Source organism: Electrophorus electricus, unplaced genomic scaffold (assembly GCF_041902795.1).
Source record: "Electrophorus electricus isolate QZ-2024a unplaced genomic scaffold, ASM4190279v1 Scaffold33, whole genome shotgun sequence".
NCBI lineage: Eukaryota > Metazoa > Chordata > Actinopteri > Gymnotiformes > Gymnotidae > Electrophorus > Electrophorus electricus.
Window position 1 is genome coordinate 359,845 of NW_027658616.1, and position 19,784 is coordinate 379,628.

The following is a 19,784-nucleotide window of genomic DNA, read 5'->3' on the forward strand; positions in this document are numbered from 1 at the left end:
ACAAATATGTAGCTATCTAACATTTATAATGTGTATTGTTTCTTATTTTGTTAACATTAAAATGTAAAACCAAGTGAAAACATTTAAATGTAAAAACAGGTTTGACACTGCTTTGGATCTAGTGAAAATACTAGAAGCTGTCAACACCATGACCTGAGCAGTCTGCATTTAACACAGAGAGAGCCAGAGACGATGTACGACAACAATCAAAGGTATTCAGATCTTAAGGGAATCCTTTTACTTAGTCTTCAATTATGCACTCCATAGATGTCATGAGGGACAGCCTCACAAGAAAGGAGGCCTGGTGCATGGCATGCAGTGGTGCCTATCATGCGAACACAGAGAGAGACAGAGACAAGGTAGCAGACAGCAACCAATGGTGTTCAACTGCTGTCAGGTCTTTCTCAGTAAACTTCAGAGAATGAAGTACAGGGCAAGCACTTGAACATGCACATGTTCTTCCCTGGATACAGACACTTTGCTTCAAAGACAGTTGCCTCACAGGTTTGTTCCAAAATGACTTCCCTTGTCACTTATTCCCTTATGCAACAGGAATCGAAAAGAAAGGTGTGAGCAAGTACACCCTCCACTGACAAGCTCCTGTTGTTTAAGTGTAAATGGATTTTGTGACTTGAACAAGTCTGCTCCTTCTCTCATCCAATATAGAAATTGCTCACCGAACTACAATGAGTGAACAAGGTCTAATGAACTTGCTGTGAGAATGATCTCAGTAATTAACTCAAAAAGGATAGGCTCAGAAGTGATGATTTTTTTTTAAAGTAGGAAGGATTTTGATATTTCAAGCTTGCCAGCAGAACTAGCTAGCCTAACCTGGGGTGACAGCCAATGCACAGCATCACAGCTGGGGGAAACGGATGTGAAATGTCAATTTAATCGGCAAGGCTCAAGGCAACAGGGTCCTGTCCCTTGACTTAGGTTGATCTAGAGGTATTTCAAGAAACTTCTCAAGCGCACTTTAGTGGCAAAGAACAATATTTTCACTTGAACAGGGACCACAGATTAAAAGTCTGATGCTCTACTGACTGAGCTATTCAGGAGAGAAGCAATATCAGAAACATTACAAGTGCAATGTACATGTATGCAAAGAAAATTGAGTTCATGTGTATCGCATTAAGATGTCAATCTGCCTATGGAACATAACACCTCTTACGAGGCTCGATTTTTGCTCTCAAGCTGCTATGGTTTTGTCATGTTGTCTAAGAGAAGAGGCTTTGGTCGGTGGAGTGAGTCTTTGATAACTAAGATTGTAACTAAGATTGAAACTGCTCACCGCACTACATCGAGTACACAAGGTGTAATGAACTTGCTATGAGAATGATCTCAGTAAGTAACTCAAAAAGGATAGGCTCATCATGATGCATTAGCTAACAGTCGGCACGCATACACAAGTGTGAATGTTCAACATTCATTCAAGCATCTCGAGGTCACAGTCTGTAGTGTGTACAAAAGGAATCTAAAGAAAAGGTTTGAGCAAGTGCATCCTCCACTGATAAGAGATATAACTTTAGACTCCAATTGTAACATTAGAAAAAAAGATGTACATACAGTCCATTTGTTTAAAATGTTCTTTGATGTGAAGCTCATATTATTTTGCCCCCACTTACGCAGAACTTGATTGTTGGAAGAATACAACAGGGGAACTTTCAGTTGTACTTCACATGACTGACACTGTGTAGACTTTAACTAATGTACAGTTGTGTAGCTTTAGAGTTGTGTACAATTAGAGCAAGTGACCTAAGCAACATGTTTTGCATACACAGTTTGCCTTAACAAATCTATCACTTCATCATGGTCAGAATATTTGTTATAGATACATGTAATGCTTCAGCATTGCTACTAGTTCTAATACACTCAAACTAGTGCACCAGAGTGGGTGATGGTAATGGTACTGTTTGAAGCAAACCTATATGACTGGGGTTGGGCTTCCACACACTGTCCCTTTCTCCCAATTCACAGAACGGAAACGACTCGTTTTCAGCCTGTTTTTTTTTTTTACACAACCAATTTCCAACCTCTATAGATATCGCTTGGAATTCAACAGGCACCTGTTGCTACTGCACCTTTAAGACGGATGTAAGATAAATGAGCTCCTTTATGATTGGCTGCCCTGTATTGTGCTTCATTCAAAAGGTACTCAGAGCTGAAATGCCTGAGAAAGGCAATTTAAGTGGGTGTGCTAAACCTCTATAGGCTGACTAGGCAGAGATAGGTCAATAAAGTGTTCTTGTGACATTAGAAATACAAATTTCAATATGGGGGCATTTTTGCAGCTAACTAAAACACTGACCTAGTTAAGAATTTTAACATTTAAAATAAATAAATATATAATATATATTAAAAGGTGAATGTTACTTATTTCACTCTGAATGTAAAACAGTCCATATTGTGTTAAATGGGATTTCCATCCCATGTTTTTAAGGCTGCCTTATGTATAAAATAAGCAAGAATGCAGAGCATGAATAGGTCAGTCTTCCATTCTGTATCACATACCTACCCTTGATAACACTGTGGTAACTGGAAAAAAAACAACCCTTTTTACTCAGTTGTCACTACTTCCAATAGACTTCACGCTAATCTCATAGAAGTCCACCCCTTTCCGTGTCCTCCGGAAACAGCACTTCCGTTGTGTTGTGACAGGATTTGTTCCTGAAGTTGTATGCGTTTTCTAAATTTGCACCGCATTTCTAAAGTGTGTTACCACTTTGATGAATATGCTTTGTGTATTTGCAGCACGATGGGTTTTCCAGGACACCGTAATTTATGCATGTTTAATTCCATCTTTTATTCACGTACTAAGCCCAACTCTATAGGCTAATATTTATAAAACCGAGATAACCATAGAAACGTCTTCATCTGTGCTTGATACTTTCACGGAAAAACGGAACTGCTGCTTGTCAAGCTTGTTTCATCAGGTTTTATATCATCGTCATGACGTGTTTGAATTGATCCCAGGCATATGCAGTCCTCATCAAAATCCATGCATGTCCTAGGCTGTGAGTAAGCTATGTTCTCTCTCTGGTCACAGTTGGCAAATAAATTGTGCATATAGATTGTGGGGAAAACACTTTAGCACGTGTTCTCCAAAGAAGTGTCTTAATATGAGCTATCTAGCTAGTTCCAATGTCAACTGTAATCATAACACTGGGTTTCTCTCTGTGCTCAGGTGTCTTATTCGCATGCCAGTAACATGTTAGCGATATTGCAGTAGTGTGAATTTTTATGTTGCCCGTGATGAAAGGTGACAGCGAATAAAAATCCAAACATTTTTTTTGTTCAGGTCTTTTTAACGGTCATAACCCACACATATTTATCTAACAAAAAAATCAGGTTCCCTAAACTATCCCACATGTCATACTGAAGAAAAAAAAATCACTTGTTGCTAAGAGATAGTAGAAGCACAGTAATCCTCTACCTGTAAAAAATAACTGAACGTTACAACTCTGGCTTTGAATACATTCTTATGGATTCTATTTACAGTGTGGTTATACAATAAAATAAGTTGTACATTAAAATAATTGTAATTATTTACAGGTGCACACGTTTGCCAGAGCGCAAGACTAATTGCGTCTTAAAGTAACAATGCTTATAGATGTATGTCTAGAGAAATTAGGGCGCAAATGTAAATTTGTAGCCAGTTATCTATGATAAAACGTAACCTGTCATATTTGGAACATTTCTCCTTACCACAGGGCGAGACAGTGAGGATTTTAGGAAAAAACATTACGCTACCTGAATTTACCAAACTATACTGCGGAAGTTAAAGAATCTTAACGTTTGAAACGCTTACACACACACACACACACACACACGTAAATAATATTTATTTTCAAGAGGGTGACAACGTATGAGAACTGAGAACTTGCATCAGTAATGACAAAATAATACATATTCAGAACATCTAAGAGTCAAAACTCCGTTTTAAAACAAAACAATGAGGTGCGCTGTATCGCGAATATCAGTTAAAGGACCTGTAAAAACCATATTTGATATTTTACTTAATTCTCTAATCGAGTAGATCACAGATTCGAACAGGATGGGCTGTGTTTGCTCGTGTATGAAGGTATGTATGTTTTTTCCTACACTTTGGGAACGATTTTAAATACGATAATCTGAAAAGGATTAAGATTTATTGTGCATGTCACGGAACGCTTCCACTGGTCACGTGGTATGGCCCGCCGCGTGCACTGGGAGTTCTTCGTTGACTGTCTCGTGCGTAACCTTGCCTATGTTGTTCAGCACACACCTGCATCGGTTTACTCTTGTCATGTTTGTATGTATTTAAACCCTTGTTAGTGTGTGCCTTATTGTCAGTCGTTGATCATGTTCACGGTCACAGTTTGTGTTATACGTGAGTGCCGGTGTCTGTATCGTATGTTAATAATCGTTAATAAACGTCTCCGTGGAGCGAGTCTGTACGTCCTGTTCCTTGACCAGCGGCACTCGGGCCGTTACAGTGCGTAACTAATTAGCATTTTCCTGTAAAAAAAACTAGCGCAAATGCAGATGATTAAAAAGTTTTGTTTTGTTTTTTTTAAATCAAAATGAGATTCTTGTAAGAATACCGAGATATCGCTAAGTCGCGATAATACTGCATATACAAATCAATACGTTTCTACAATGCTTTTCTACAGAAAAAGAAGAAGGAGAAAACGAATAGAAGTTGGTGGAGACACATAATCTCATCCTCCAAAGTGTCTGACTCCTGCGTGGCATTAGACGGTCACGCCGCGAATGTGACCACCTCCACTTCTTGCCCCTCTTCCTCTGAGGGGTCCCTGATCTTCAGTACTGCTTCTTCCTTTTCACCTGTGGACATATCCCACAATGCCTCTTCTACCCAGTCGTGCCTTCCTGGTCAAGCCTCCTCCTCCTCCTCATATGAGTCGCTCAGGACTACAGCAGTGATTGTTCCTGGTTAGAGCTCAGCAGATTTGATCATGTTGTTCAAATGCATAGTCTGTTTTTGGTTAAGGACATTTACTCCAAGTTTCTGTTCTCTATACAGAGGCTGCAGATAAAGATGTGGACTCCGTGCGCATTGAGAGGTGGGTACATTATCAAAATTCATCTTCGTGGCAGAGAAAAGTGTGGCATGGTGGTTACCCAATGGCACTGCCATTGTAACTTCCTTAGGGCATAAAACGAGAAAAAACATCATTGTATTTTTCATTCTTCACACCTTTATCTGTCTAAGGGTTGTTATGTGAACATTTTGTGCATAACTGGCCACTCTGTATTAATCTCTCCCTTCTTTTCTCTCTCTCAGGTTTCCGGCTGTTCTGATGCAGGCAGACACTCGTGTTCAGCCGCGGAATTTATTGCGACAGCTGCTGCACGTCCTCAGGAGTAAAAGGATGCGTCAGATTGGTCAGGGTGAGGGCCAAGGCCACACCCCCATCCATTCCGCTGTCGAACACCTCAACATTCGGCAGCTCGGGTAAAGACGAGAATACACACCGCGTTTTACTACACAGCCTATTAAGAGTAGATGATTTTACAGTTTACACAGGTGAAGCTCAGTCTTTTTCTCCTATACAAATACAAACATATTGTAATTAAATGAGCAGTAAGTCATTTAGCAGTTCTTCTTCACATTATGAAACAGCCATTATACTGACATGTAGTGGCCTGGATGTTTCAGAGCTTGTGCACTAAATCTATTTTTAACATGGATGACCTGTTAGGTTTCCCAACATTGGGAACAGCTGCTATATGAACGCCACTCTGCAGTGCCTACTGAGTATCTCCTGCTTCTGGAGACCCATCAGAGCTCAGTCATCCTGCTTGACGGATCCTTCTAGTTGCCAGATGCTCAGGTACCCGTTCAGAACCAGAGGCTTCACATGGGTCTAAATGAACTGTTTAATCATGAGTGCTTAAGGAGGTGCTGTGATGCTCAGAGATATAAACCACTTGGTCTCCCTGTTGCTGTGTGTAGATGTTTTTCAGATCTGCAGCAGGCCCAGCTCACCACTCGCAGCACAAAGCAGAAGGTGCAGCTCCTGGGAGCCCTGCTTGAGTGTGTTTCAGCCCGCTGCCCTGCATTCGAAGAGGACTATGAACAGGTCCAGCTAAATAGCCCCCTCAGCCATTCAGAACACATCAGAACCTCACGCAGTACCCTGCAGGAACTGCACACGGCCACCTTTGTTTTCTCACCGTGCTGCTGTTGAAGTCCAGGAGCAAATCCTCCTCTGATGTTCTCCTGTGCTGTCCTCCACAGGATGCTCATGAGTTCCTGATGCTCTGCTTACTGCAGCTGAAAGAGGAGGGAGAGAGACTCAGGGCCTCTTTCTTCTCTTACATCTGCCCTGTGGCAAACTTTGAGTTTCATATCAAGTCTGTGCTCACATGTACCAGGTAATTAGGTATCACTGTTGCATATCTCCTTTGTGTTAATGGACTGGTCTTAACCAGTCTTAACATGTTTGTTTAAAGTACATTTTCTCACGGAGAGTAGGCGCTTTCTCCGGACATCTCTGTTTAAAGTATTCATGAAAGTTTCATAACATACATAACTTAAATATGAACATTTAAAATGCTCACAAGTTCAGCTTGTATTCATCACATAGCTTTCAAATCTCAGAGTGTGTGTGAGTTTGGGAAAACATAACAGACATGGACTGAGCATTCTAAATGTTTTCTGCTCTGATGCTTCACATTAGATAAGATGTTATCTACTTGTAAAACTGAGCAAATTAGCATGTGATAACTCACACACTGTATAAGGGATGCAGGAGATTATTTCTGTGCAAATGTTGTAACATTTCTGTTCTCCATTTTGTGAAAGCTGTGGAAAGCAGAGCTGCAGAGTGGATGTCTACAACCACCTCTCTGTAAATCTGAGCCCTGCTACGACCGACAGCCTACACACTTACTTTAAGGTTGGTCACCTCACACACCCTCTTTGGATAAGGCTTCATTACTGTGTTGTAAAGGAGAGAATACAGTTATGACATGCTACCATTTTGATTTTATCACTCTCAATGAAAGGGTCTCTTTCTTTTTTCAGCCAACACTACTGGAGCGTTTTTGTGAGTGTGAAGCAGGCTGCGAGGCAACTGAAGAGGTGGAGTTTTTCACACTGCCACGGTGAGTCTCGTCTGACGTAGATGACCTTAAAGAATGAGTTTTAAACCAGTCCAACACACACACCCTCCTCCACTCACACACACTTCCAGTCCTTAAGTCACTTTTCCTCTTGGAACAGTATTTTCGTCCTCCACCTTAAGCGGTTTGACATGCTGGGCCAAAAGCTCTCAGACGTGATGGACGTCCCGTCCGAGCTGGATCTCTCTGCCCTTCCTGGGGTGGCTTCTCTCAGGCAGCAGTCGAGGTGAGCTCGTACCATCAACCCATGCCCACATACTTCTCTGTCCACCCATTCCCATTTAGCTACAAAATGCCGACTGAATGGCTTTGTGGTTTGTCCTCAGTGGAGCAGCGGGAACCCAGGACAAACCGCAAGAAATGCAAAATGATAAACTGGGGGAAAACTCCAGTCCCCAGCCAGGTAGAGTTGTGCCATTTTCTTACAGTGGAGTGATAATACGGCTGTGTATAAGTATCTGCCATAATGACTAAGTTCTTTTAACCCATCAGTAGTAAATGAGAGAGGAGAAGGACAGGGAGCTAGAGGACAGCAAGTAAGCCTACCGGTGAGGAGAGAGAGAGACCAAAAAGAAGAGAGATACAGGCTGAGAGAGACACAGAGACAGAATGAGAGAGAATGAAAGAGGCCTGTTAATACAGAGATGGCGTTCGATCCGTGATGCGTTTTCAGTTAATCGTATGAAAAAAAAGATGTATTTGTTTGTTGCAGGAATGTGCACCCACTGGCACCTACAGACTCCAGGCGGTGGTTTCTCATTTAGGTGACAGCATGGACCATGGTGAGTAATCTGACATTATTTATACACGTGCAGTAGAAACTATTAAATGACTAAGGACCACCGACTACTCCGACAGGCCACTATATCAGTGACACAGCTGAGGGAGAAGGACAGAGCTGGTTGTCATTCAGTGACTTAAAAGTATCAAGAAGCACTGAGCCAGCCATCCTGAAGAGCAGGACAAAAACAGCCTACCTGATTTTCTACGTGCACAGGTAGAATCTCACCTTTCAGACTTGGGAATGTAGGTACCTCAGTCTAGGAGCACTCTAACAGAAACAAGTTTTACAAGCTTTTATATGTAGGGAGTAAATTAGCCTTTACTGTGCCCTGGGACTGCAGGTCTCTTGTGCATGACAGGTGAGTGAGGCCTACTCCCAGCACCGGTTGGCAGGTGCTAACCTTCTTTCTCAGTCCTTTCACCCTTCCCTCTCTGCAAAAGAATTTAAAAAATTTTAACACATTAAAATGAGCCATTTTTTATTCTCCACAAAATAGTAAATGCCCCCTCTGGCGTTCTTGTTAAAACACTTTTTCCATATTTTTAACCCATAGATGTATAACATGAATAATACTATACTTGTCAAGTCAACATATTTAGATGAGGTGTCCTAGTGTCAGTTATTGTCTTCTAATCGCTATTGGAGATGTACAAGTCCCCTTTCTTTATCCCCAACATTGTTCATACTAAAAGATTAATTTATTTTCCAAGTAGCACATGGCAGTGATTAAACACCTATTTACATGGACGTCACTTCCATCGCCACATATGAGAACACTACCAGGGTGCTTCACTGACGGAGGAAGAGCTTCAGTCCTTTTTGAGAAATAACCAACTTGTATTTTAATTTGCAGATGTTAGGAGTGAACCAGCATCTGTCTATAGTTCTTTTAATTGTGAGCACACATATTTAAACCCTTGTTTTGTTGTTGTTTGTCAGTGTTTGACCCCATGTATGCTGCTTTGTTGTGTTTTAAGACTGCCTGTTATGTTCTAAGTAGTGTTAATGCTTAATGTTCTTCGTGTTTGGTTTTGTCTTGTTCTGTATGATAATAAACGTCTGTGGCATCTGAACCGCAGCTCATCTTTGCATCCGGCTTCACGTCACAGGAACACCGACCGTTGAAGGTTGCCTCGAGCCAAGGGAAAGAAGAAAAAGGGGAAGAAGCAGTGTAGCTGCTTCTACCCAACCCATGCAGGAGAATCCTCCATACTTGTGGGAACACTCCCTGTCATCACATCAGGGGAGAGTATCTCTGGAGGATTTTGGGGGGGCCCTGGTGGTGGTCCAGGATCAGATGCTGCAGAGTCCTGCCTACCTTCACTGGATTACCGGGACCCGTACGATTACGACTACCAATATCCAGGGACAGACTCTGCAGGGTCCTACTATCCCCTCACGGACTACCAGGAGGATTACAGCAGGAGTGAGGAGTATGTTGACGTCGGCCTCAGGTCAGACACCGAATCCGACCGCTCTGAGGATCCATCAGTGGAGGTGGAGGAGGCCCGCCATGAGGATCCTTCCTGTGGTTTATAGACCGGGTCAGAGGACTCTGAAAGCGACGAGCCTCCGATGTTAGTGCTTAATGTTCTTCGTGTTTGGTTTCATTTTGTTTTGTGTGTTAATAAACATCTGTCCCATGTGAACCACGGCTCGTCTTTGCATCCTGCCTTGTCTCCCACGTCACAGAACAGCAATTCATCTACACTTCTCACAGATAAAACTATCGCTAATGGCGAAGAATAAACATGTTGCAAAAAAGCAGTAAGAGCTAGTATGCAGAAACAGTGGTGTTAGCGCGAAACAGTTTCAAAAACAGGAGTCTCCTTATGAAGGAAGGAGGTTCTTATGAACCTCTGTATTTTGACAGCAAGTATTGACCATGTGCCATTAAAACCATGCCAGGTATGGTATTAATCCACAAAATAGCACATCAAATCTAATTATTTGGCTAGTACAGGGTTATGCAATATTCCCTCAACTCAGCAAAATGCAACAGCTTGAATTACTTAACTGATTAATAATAATAAAAAATCTTTCCGGACTATAAAAACATAGCTGACCCATTCGAAAGATTAAACATCCAGTGAGTGTGTATCCTGGCATGTTAAGGTAAAAGGCGTCTCCGACTGGAATACATTTAAGCGGTTTCGGGCGCCATCTGGTGGCGACTTGGAGTCCTTATCACGCTCTCATTTCTTTTGTATGGCGGGACAAATGTTTTGTTATCCTACCTATCGAGCAGTCCTACCTAGATTTAATGCACTTATGTACATTAGCATTAGTCCAGGCTTCTGGTGTTTATTTTGGATGCATATATTATAATTAGGCTACTGTGGACATTTGTATTTTGTATAGCTACAGCACCTGTACTTCACACACGTGTAGTAATCAGATCTAGAAAGTTGCCAGCCCTATTAAAACATTAGGTTTATAGTATAATAGTTTCATTAAACAGACAAAGCGTTAATCACAATAATTTGCATGATGATTAATCTTGAACCAAAAATCTCGCCAGGAGCTGTAGTTCTCTTTCCAGACACACACCCAATAAAACTGTGCTTGATCATTTCTTATTGATAGCCACTGACTATAGGATCAATAGAATAGTACAACCAAATAACCTTTAATGTTTTGCTTTACTGTAATACAATTTAGAATTGCGATGTTACCCTTTTAAGAAGAACTGAACACATTGTGACAAGAGCAACTGGATGAAGCTTTATTGACATGCTGGTCAAGGACTCACATCCAATATGTTTAAAATACATTAATTGAGGCCAAGTGCAGCATAAAAAAATATTTTAACTTCACACAGAACCAAAACCATCAACATCAAAATATAAATGTATAAAAATATGGGTATTGTTAAAAAAAATGTTAAAAATGGGGCCTCCCACAGAAAGGCATGGCACAGTCAGCGACTTCAATTCAAAGTTTTTTATTCAAAGTAAAAAAAAACAAAAACAAAAAAACACTTGGGCAGGTTGGTGGCGCTCTACACGAACTTGGGCAGACACTTGGGGCTGAGCGGGATGTATGTGGACATGTCGGAGTGCTGCGCCGTCACGCAGCTCATGACGTTCGCCCGCCGCAGCTGGGAGTTGGGGCCAAGGAAGGGAAGGAAGGGTTAAACAACAAGATGAGTGACGGCAAGGAAAGTGTTAGGAAGGATTTCATAATGGCTTTAAAAAGACGAGGCGAGGGCACCTGGTGGGCTGGACTTTGGTGTCATCTTCGTCCTCCGAGTCGCTGGAGATGATGATGACGCTCATAGCTGGGCTGGGCGTGTCAGAGATGATAATGGGCTCCGATGCGTCGCCCATGCCATGCACGGGGGAGGACACAGGTCTGGCACAGGGTCAGAGGAGCACGTCAACACTCTCAACACACACTGCACACTCGAGTGAACACACACAACCTATCACCAAAGTGTGATGGCACAGAGCCATCCAGCACTTGTTACAACAGTTGTACCCACTATGCAGACCCACACACTAGACCAGTAGGTCTCGAGTCCTGTTCTAGGGTTCCCTTGCACTGAATTAGTGTGGAGTTTTAGCGCTAATGCCAACCATTAAAAAGTGCAATAAGAAGCAGGGAGTACCTAGCCCGGCTCTCTGCTTGGCGATCTTTTGACCTCTTGAACCCGCCCTGCTGTGCCGGTTGTCCCACCTGGCTGTGCTGGGCGAGCCAGCTGCTGAAGGTGTCATTGAGGTTGGCAGCTGTGCTGGCCCCGCCCCCCGCCCCACCCCCACTGCCAAACAGGCTCTTGCTGCCATCACACCCTGTGCACTGCCGATTGCAGATCTCCATTTTCTGGAAGCAAGATTTCACACTGCAGCGAGAGAGAGAGAGAAAGAGAGACACGGGCGGGGGGCAAGTTACAGTACTACCATTTGGATTTGTAAATTAAGATGGTGTTCCTTAATTTTTTTTAAAAACTGTGACATGTAGATTGGAAGGCCTGGAACAACTCACTGGGCACTTTGAGGGAACTGGAGGAGGTGGCTCATGGTGACAAACGGGTGCTTCAGGGCCTTCATCGGCGTGATCCGTTTGTCAGCGTCCAGCGTGAGCATCTTGTTCAGCAGGTCGATGAACTCCCGCCGGTCTGCCTTCTCCGCCGAGACGTCTGCGCCTTCCAGACTGGTCGCATTGACCTGCGTGAGAGACCCAGGGGTGAGTCATATTAAACACCAGCAGAGGGCACCGATCCACCTAAGACGCAGCAAGTTCTGCAGCAAGTTACTATGCATTGCTCTGCCTTTCGTAGATGCCGTTCTCCAGAGCGATTCATGTGCGTTCCTCATTATAACGGCACGAACGCTCGACCTTTGAGCTAGCACCTTGCTCAACCTGCTCTACAACGTGAGCCGTGGAAGCTGTTTCTCACGTTCTTCAAATTCACATCACAACAGTAAAGCAATGCGTACAGTTATGTGCACAAAAGCCAAAATAACCTGCATCATGTCGTCAAGACAGGTGAAAATGTACTTCCGTGTCTCTTTGGACTTGATGCCATGCTCTGCCTCATGCTCTGAAGGCGTCTGGAGAAAGGAAAGAAAAAAAATCAACCATTCAGCTCCACCATAAAGTTACATGACATCATTAAGTTACATCCCTTATGAAACAAACACATGGTATTTGGCATTTAAAGACTGGCAAACCTTGAGTCTCCACAGGGGGCAGCTGGAGTCAGGGCTCCTGTGGAAATAATAGTTGCTCTTGGTCCCTGCGCTCAGCAGGTACTCTGCTGGTAGGCCCTGCGTCTGGGAGATGTAACGGATCTGCAGAGACACCACACGGCAAGAGGATTACGACTTTATTTTGTGTTCATCCTTCCATTTTCAAAATGCATGTATAAAAAAAAAAAGAAAAGAAAAACAGGCCATAGAAACTCTTATTTATATTATTCCTAAAAATAAGCTAGCCAAAGCAGCAGCTAAAAGCTCAAACCATACATTCACTCTCTTCCTTGCTAGCCATTATGGACTCCCTAACAAACTGCATAGTTAGAAGAACGGCCATTTCCATTAGCAACACTACGCCACTCTTTTCACAAACAAGATTTACGTCTTCATCACACAGTGAGAAAAGTGTGAAAAGAAAGTGAAAGAACCGACCCCAAATCAGCGAAATTCTACAGAGCTCCGTGAATCCAAGCCCAAGATGCGTGAAAAAGACTAGGCACAGCTCAAAGGCCCGTGTGCTTACCTGATCATATTCAGAGGCTCCCGGATACAGGGGGGAGCCCAGAAACAGCTCGGCGATGACACAGCCCAGCGACCACATATCCACGGCCTCGCAGAAAGGGAGACCCAGGATGATCTCAGGTGACCTAGACCAAAAACACAGATATCGCCATCATGAAATCAGTCTCGGCTGATTCCGTAGTTTGTGGTGATTCGGCGGCAATTGCTTTAACACAAACGGTGCTGAATTCATTCATGAAAATGTAAAAGGTTTAAATAGTATTTTGTTGATGAGTCCAGGTTTTTTTTTCCCCCCTACACACCACTTTACATTACACACCCACTATTCTAACATGGAACTATATGCAAAAATGCACTGACACTACAATGATGTTCTGTTTTCCATTAAGTAAATACAGAGTATCAATGCAGTTAAACACTGTTACTCGGTAAACAACACGGTTAATTAACGGTATAGCTACAATGCAACAGCAGTTTTGTACAGACATGACCAATACTAATATTACCAAAGCCTGCAACTCGGAGCATCTTAACTAATCTCAGACATTGAAGAGGGTTCATCAGGTATTTTGCTAAATAACAGCACTCACATGAATCACTAAAATTAAACCACTTATAAATCAAATATGAATCAGTCGTGCTCCAGTTAACTGTAATGCTTATCACGATTTTAATGTGTAGCAGGGTCATCGCAACTGCCAAAATGTGCAGCTCTACTCTAAAGCACACTCGAGTGCAACAAGTGCACACTTATTTCTAACACGCCTCAGCACGTGTCCCTCACCGGTAGTATCTGGTCTGCAGGTAGCTGGAGCACACGGCCTCGGAGACGTGGCTAGCCGAGCCGAAGTCGATGACTTTGACCCTGTACGGCTGCCTGACGGGGTCCACCAGCATGATGTTTTCGGGCTTGAGGTCGGTGTGGATCAGGCCCAGGCTCTTCAGCTTCATGAGCGCTTTGGCGACCTGCTGCAGCACGGGCCGGACGCACTTCAACAGAAGCGGGCTGAACATGCTGTCCTTCAGGAAGTCGTAGAGGCTCTGCCCCAGCATCTCGAACACCAGGCACATGTGCTTCTTGTGCTGGAAGCACTCATACGCACGCACGAAGTTGAACTCGTCTGCGTTCTCCCTGCTCAGCCGTCTCAGGATGCTCACCTGAGGAGGAGCAAATGAGGAAAGACAGATTTAATTTTTCTGCACTTTTTTTTTTAATACACATCCAAACAGGTATGGCTTATGCAATTGTAGCTAAGCCTTCTTTTTATAGTAAGCTTCAAGCTGTCGATGTGTTATCTGAACTAGTTCCTACTGATGCTTTGAAAATTAGAACTAGTGTGCTGATACCAAACACAAGTGTTTTTGTGCTACCCTGGCTGTATACAGATTCCACAGTGTGAGTTAGCACATCTGATACCAACAAACAGAATCGGGGCTACAGCTGATTCCATATCAAAAGCTCCAAAAAAGCAGGCAAAACTTTCCCACCTCGATCTGACCCTGTCGAGCAAAGAATGGATGGTTTTTCAGGATCTTGATGGCAACCATTTCATTGGTGTCCTTCTTGGAGCATTTGGCCACCTGGCCAAAACTTCCACAACCAAGGTAGTGCAGAACCTCGTAGCTGTTGGAGGCAGAGCAGAGGATTTCATTCTGCACCAGCTGGTATTCGCAATCACTTATCGATTTGCTGCTATCTGCGGTACAACCGGAGTACGCAATGGACTGGGTGGAAGAGGTGGTTGTTCCGCTCCTGGCCACGCGCTTGGACAATGAAGGGGTGTAGAGATCCTCCAGGATCTGTACGCTGTCGCTGCTGTGTTCCCCTTCTCTCTTCCTCTTCAGGCTGCACCGCTTCTGACGGGCGTCTTCTCCCCGCTGGCTGGACGACGACGCAGCCTTGTCTGAGGCTCCAGAGGGGGAAAAGACCAGGGCAGGTAAGCCATCGGTTGAACTGAACCCTGGATCCGAGGGCCAGGGCGTCCCCGGCCGAATCCGAGGACCAGGACTCCGCAGGTAGTAATTGCTCTCGAATTTTACTTTCTTGGCGATCCCACTGGAGGAATCTGAAGGGGAAGAGAATATTCCTTTAGGGAAAGATGAAAACAGGGCCACTAACCAAAGGAATGCTATGCAGATCTAGTTAGGGGCTATATTCAAAATTAAAACTAAAACAGCAGATTTAAAAAAAAACAACAACAACAACAAAACACGATCTATGATTTAGCTAACGCTAGCTAGCTAACGCTAACGCTAACCGCTAGTTAACTTCATAACTTACCCTCAGTGTTGATTATTTTCCCACCTTTAACCTTACGGAAAGAAGGCTCAAGAAAACCGAACGGATATAATTCATGATCATCCATGTTGTTCTGTGGTTCTTAATTTAAAGAATTGAAATTATTAGCACTATATCGACCGGAGTGAGAAGATTTCCACCAAATATCAATTCGCTACTCTACGGACTCTTCGTTCCATGGCAACAAGGTGACATGGACAGGTGTAACGTCATAAACTGCTGCACCTACGGGCCCAAACTGGCAGACTCATATAAATCACTTGATAGCATCGAATATTAAATACTACATTTATCAACATAACATTTCTTAGGACTAATACATGTACCTGCTTACCGATTTCAGCCGTCTACATGCATCCGTTCTCCAGAATCCCACGCTAAATATTTTGTGCTTTTCTGGTAAATTTCCACAACAATCGTGGCTGTCATTTTAAATGGCATTTTAAAACATGCTTCCAGTATAAGATAACTTCAGATTTTGTCAAAGAAAATTCAATTACATAAAAAGTGGGGTGGGTGACTTCATATGTTTCCTGGGCAAGTGGCGTGATTGGCAGGTGTTTCAACAAATGGAGGAGGTGTAGATGAAAACGTAGACCCTTCACTTGTCTTATTTAGTTCTCCTTTTAACCGTTTAAAGGTCCGCGTGCTGTCAATCAGCTTCCCATTTATTATAAGAATGATTTGAACGCCAATACTTTTGGACATCATGGAAAGGAAGAGGCTTATTTGAGCTGAAGTTTATGTGGAGTTGTTTGGGAGCTTCTAGCATGGACTAGCTACAATGTATAAAGTATACTATTTCTTTACAGTATTATGGTATAGATTCTGTGGATTCCATATATACATTAAATGTAAAATGTTGCCCAGTTATGTCAGAAATAGCAAACAAAAACCACAGGCTCCAAGTTACTGAAAGAGAAGTATTAAATGAGGTCCTGGTAGAGCATACGTGCAGGTTTGTCAGACATGTTCATGAGGAGTTTAACTGAAGCAAAATCCTCATCACACACCCAAGGAGTCAAAGCCTGCAAAATCCCCAAGTAGCAAGACTGCATCCAGGTAGCACTTGCTGATGGAAAGCAAAAAATAGTGCTGTATCCTGCTCTGTGCCTCATCCACTGTACCAGTCTCTTAGTATTGGACTTAGTGTGGTTAATCAATCTTTGACTGTGCTGATTACATTTATGTCATTTAGCTGACACTTTTATTCAAAGCGACAATTATGACTGAGTACGATTTGAGCAATTGAGGGTTAAGGGTTTTGCGCGGGGGCCCAACAGTGGCAACGTGGCAGTGAACCAGCAATCTTCCGAGAACAAGTCAAGTACCTTAACCGTTGAACTACCACTGCCTGTGTTTATATATTGTACTATTTAAAGATTTTGCAGTTACTTGGATTTTGTCAATATAGCAACATGCCCTCAGTCCAGCAGAACAGGAAATCTGAAACCTGATAAATTACCTGTTTCAATTTTTGTTTTCTATTTTAAACACACACAATCCCAAAAAGATTTCTCTGTAGTAATACAGTTCACTACTATAGTTATAGAATTAGCTCCAATTACCCCACAATATCCCTTTAAATTAAGCCAAAATTCAAAGTCTGAGGTGAAGATCCTATAAAGGTTACATAAGAGCTTGATGTTACATGTGTTTTGAACAAATACTGCCACTAAGTGCCAAAGAACTATTTTTTATAGTTACACCTCCCATGGAATTCAAAATACAACAATCAACTTGTTAAACACATTAATCACACATTGCATTTGAGATACATTTAATACAGTTTGTTAGTCTGTTTGTAAAAAACACTATTTTTTTTTAAAAATGAAGGCATTAAAACAAACAATAAGCCCAGAAACTACAATAATCAAGTTCAATAATCGAGCTGATGTTCAATGTCCGAATCCCTCATGTCTCTCCGTGTTCCTCTTCCTCTCACAGGCAAGGATACAGGCTTTCCTCTGGCCAAGCGAGTAGGCCACGGGCCAATGGTAGGGCTGGTCAGGGAGCTGGTGACGAAGGGAGCTGCTTCCTGATCTATCGTGGGATGACATCACAGACTGCTGGACCTGTAGGAGGAGCCAAAAAAAAAAAAGGGCACCAAGATATCGATAGGTATGTCAATATTCCCAGGCCCCAGCTAAACTACTGCCCAACATTGGAAACCTATTATAGCGTGTAATTATTATGAACCTATTATAGCGTCTAGATTCCACTATTACTGCCTCGTAGTAGCAGGGCTCTGCTGTACTATAAATGTGTTTCTGTCTTCTACTAAAAGTCTCTTTTGGCAGTGTAATTTATTTTGGTCAAATGGCTGCATGACCGTTTTCAAAACAAATTTATAGAGGTGTTGGTGAGGTGATCCTTCCTGAGTTCCCCGGCCAGCAGAGCATGAATGACCTGAGTGGGCGAGCAGCTCTGCACCATGGCACCGAGCGCAAGGTCCTTGTCCTCCCTGATGAAGAGGTTGCTTTCGCCCGCCTTGTGCGGCAGCATGCAGGCAACCAACTCCGCCTTGGCGTCCATGGCCCTCCACAGGTCGGTGGACATGTGCGCCAGTGTTGTCATGGAAGCACGCGACACCATGGAGCTCAGATTCTTCAACTGAGACAGTGGACATGGGGCTCAGGTGTTCAGGCACGCCATGGGGATGTGCCTGTTTAAACACGCCGATCGGACTCATCCGATATGTGGCAGATTTACTTGGTGTGTCAGAGAAGGAAAAGCATCAGTTTGTACTACCTACCATGTTTAAGGACAAGATATTCCTCGCTAGAACATTCCAAATTGACTCTTCATCAGGTTAGAACCATTTTGGTCACAAAACAGAGCAATTCCAGCTCGGACAGCAAAATGCGAAGATCCTTTTTGGGCCATTGTTTATATGATTTGATTAGAGAATCTTTTGTCCCTGAGAGGGCCCCTCTGGACCACAGTCAGGCACACATCGTGGAGCTTGGGAAGCAGGATGTCGGTGTGGTTCTGGGCCAGAGACTGCACCAGAGTCAAGCTCCCCTTCTTCTTCTCCCTAAAACAGCGTTAGAACACGGTGTACATACCTGGTGTTATGATATCGGTAATGCTAAACAGGTTTCATTAATAAAATCAACTTTTAAAAACACAGAAACAAATGTATTCGCTGTCAGGGTGACCCTCACTAATTTTTATATTTATTTTTCCAAAGCATGCCATTTGTGTATTTTTAGGTATGCTCTGTAATTATAGCTCTTTGCCACCTGCCTGAAGTGGGGCCGCTCTTCTCTGACAGCAGCCTGTGGGCCGCGGATCCTTCGCTCTCTCTGGGGCTCATCCAGTGGTGGGAAATGGCTCACAGAGGAAGCATCTGCCTCAGAGTGGGAGCTACTCTGGCTTTTCCTCAGGGGATCAAATCAAAAATCAAAATCAAAAGTTATTTATATAGCGCTTTTTAGAACAGATGTCACAAAGCACCTTTACAAATGTCCAAGTCCAAGCCACCAGTGAGCAAGCCAAGGCTGACAGTGGCAAGAAAAAACCCCACTAGAGCATGAGGAAGAAACCTTGAGAGGAACTAAAACTAAACGGTGGGCCCATCCTCCTCTGGCCGACAACAGTCACCACAATAATAACAATTACCGAGAAAAATATAATTATAAAATGAAAAAACAAGTAAAGTGTCTTGGTACAGGTAAAGAACCTGCACCTTTCGATCTAAGCAGACATGGTGGTTTATAATGAACTAAGAGTTCTCTAAGGAACTGTGGGGCAAGACCATTCAATGCTTTGTAGGTAATTAGAAGTATTTTATAATCAATATGAAATTTTATTGGGAGCCAATGTAAAGTATCTTAGATAGCCGTGATGGATTCAGATTTTGTCGTTCTAATGAGCACTCTGCCTGCTGCATTTTGAACTAGCTGGAGCTTGTTTAACCACTTAGTAGTACAGCCTAATAGTAGGGCATTACAATAGTCCAATCTTGAAGTAATAAATGCATGGACTAGCTTTTCTGCATCATGTGAGGAGAGCATGTTTCTAATATTAGAAATGTTCCTAAGGTGGAGAAAGGCCTTCCTAGAAATATTATTTACATGAGCTTCGAACGAGAGACTGGGATCCATGATACCGCCAAGATCTTTATCTGTGAGGGAAGATGTGACTGTGATTTCATTGAGGTTCTTTGAGTAATTAGAGGATCTAGCTGTCTCTGTGTCTAATAGAAGCACCTCTGTTTTGTCAGGATTAAGTGAGAGAAAGTTTCTCAACATCCTTTATGCATTCGGTTCTGATTCAGATATGCGCTTAGCTGCTGAACTACAGCTTTTTCTAGGATCTTGGAAATAAATGGTAGGTTTGAGATCGG

At 42.9% G+C, this 19,784-nt stretch overlaps 1 protein-coding gene across 1 annotated transcript; it reads right to left on the minus strand.

The window, feature by feature from the left end:
* Nucleotides 1-10,916: 10,916 nt before the first annotated feature.
* LOC145655724 (homeodomain-interacting protein kinase 1-like) lies at nt 10,917-17,992 on the minus strand. The gene is made up of 10 exons (XM_081709218.1): nt 17,875-17,992; nt 14,623-15,038; nt 13,919-14,292; nt 13,136-13,259; nt 12,589-12,708; nt 12,382-12,468; nt 11,900-12,081; nt 11,526-11,756; nt 11,143-11,269; nt 10,917-11,015 (listed from the first exon to the last, which is right to left on the minus strand). Exons 1-10 carry the CDS (start codon nt 17,990-17,992, stop codon nt 10,917-10,919), a joined length of 1,878 nt encoding a protein of 625 aa, XP_081565344.1.
* Between the last annotated feature and the right edge of the window lie 1,792 nt (nt 17,993-19,784).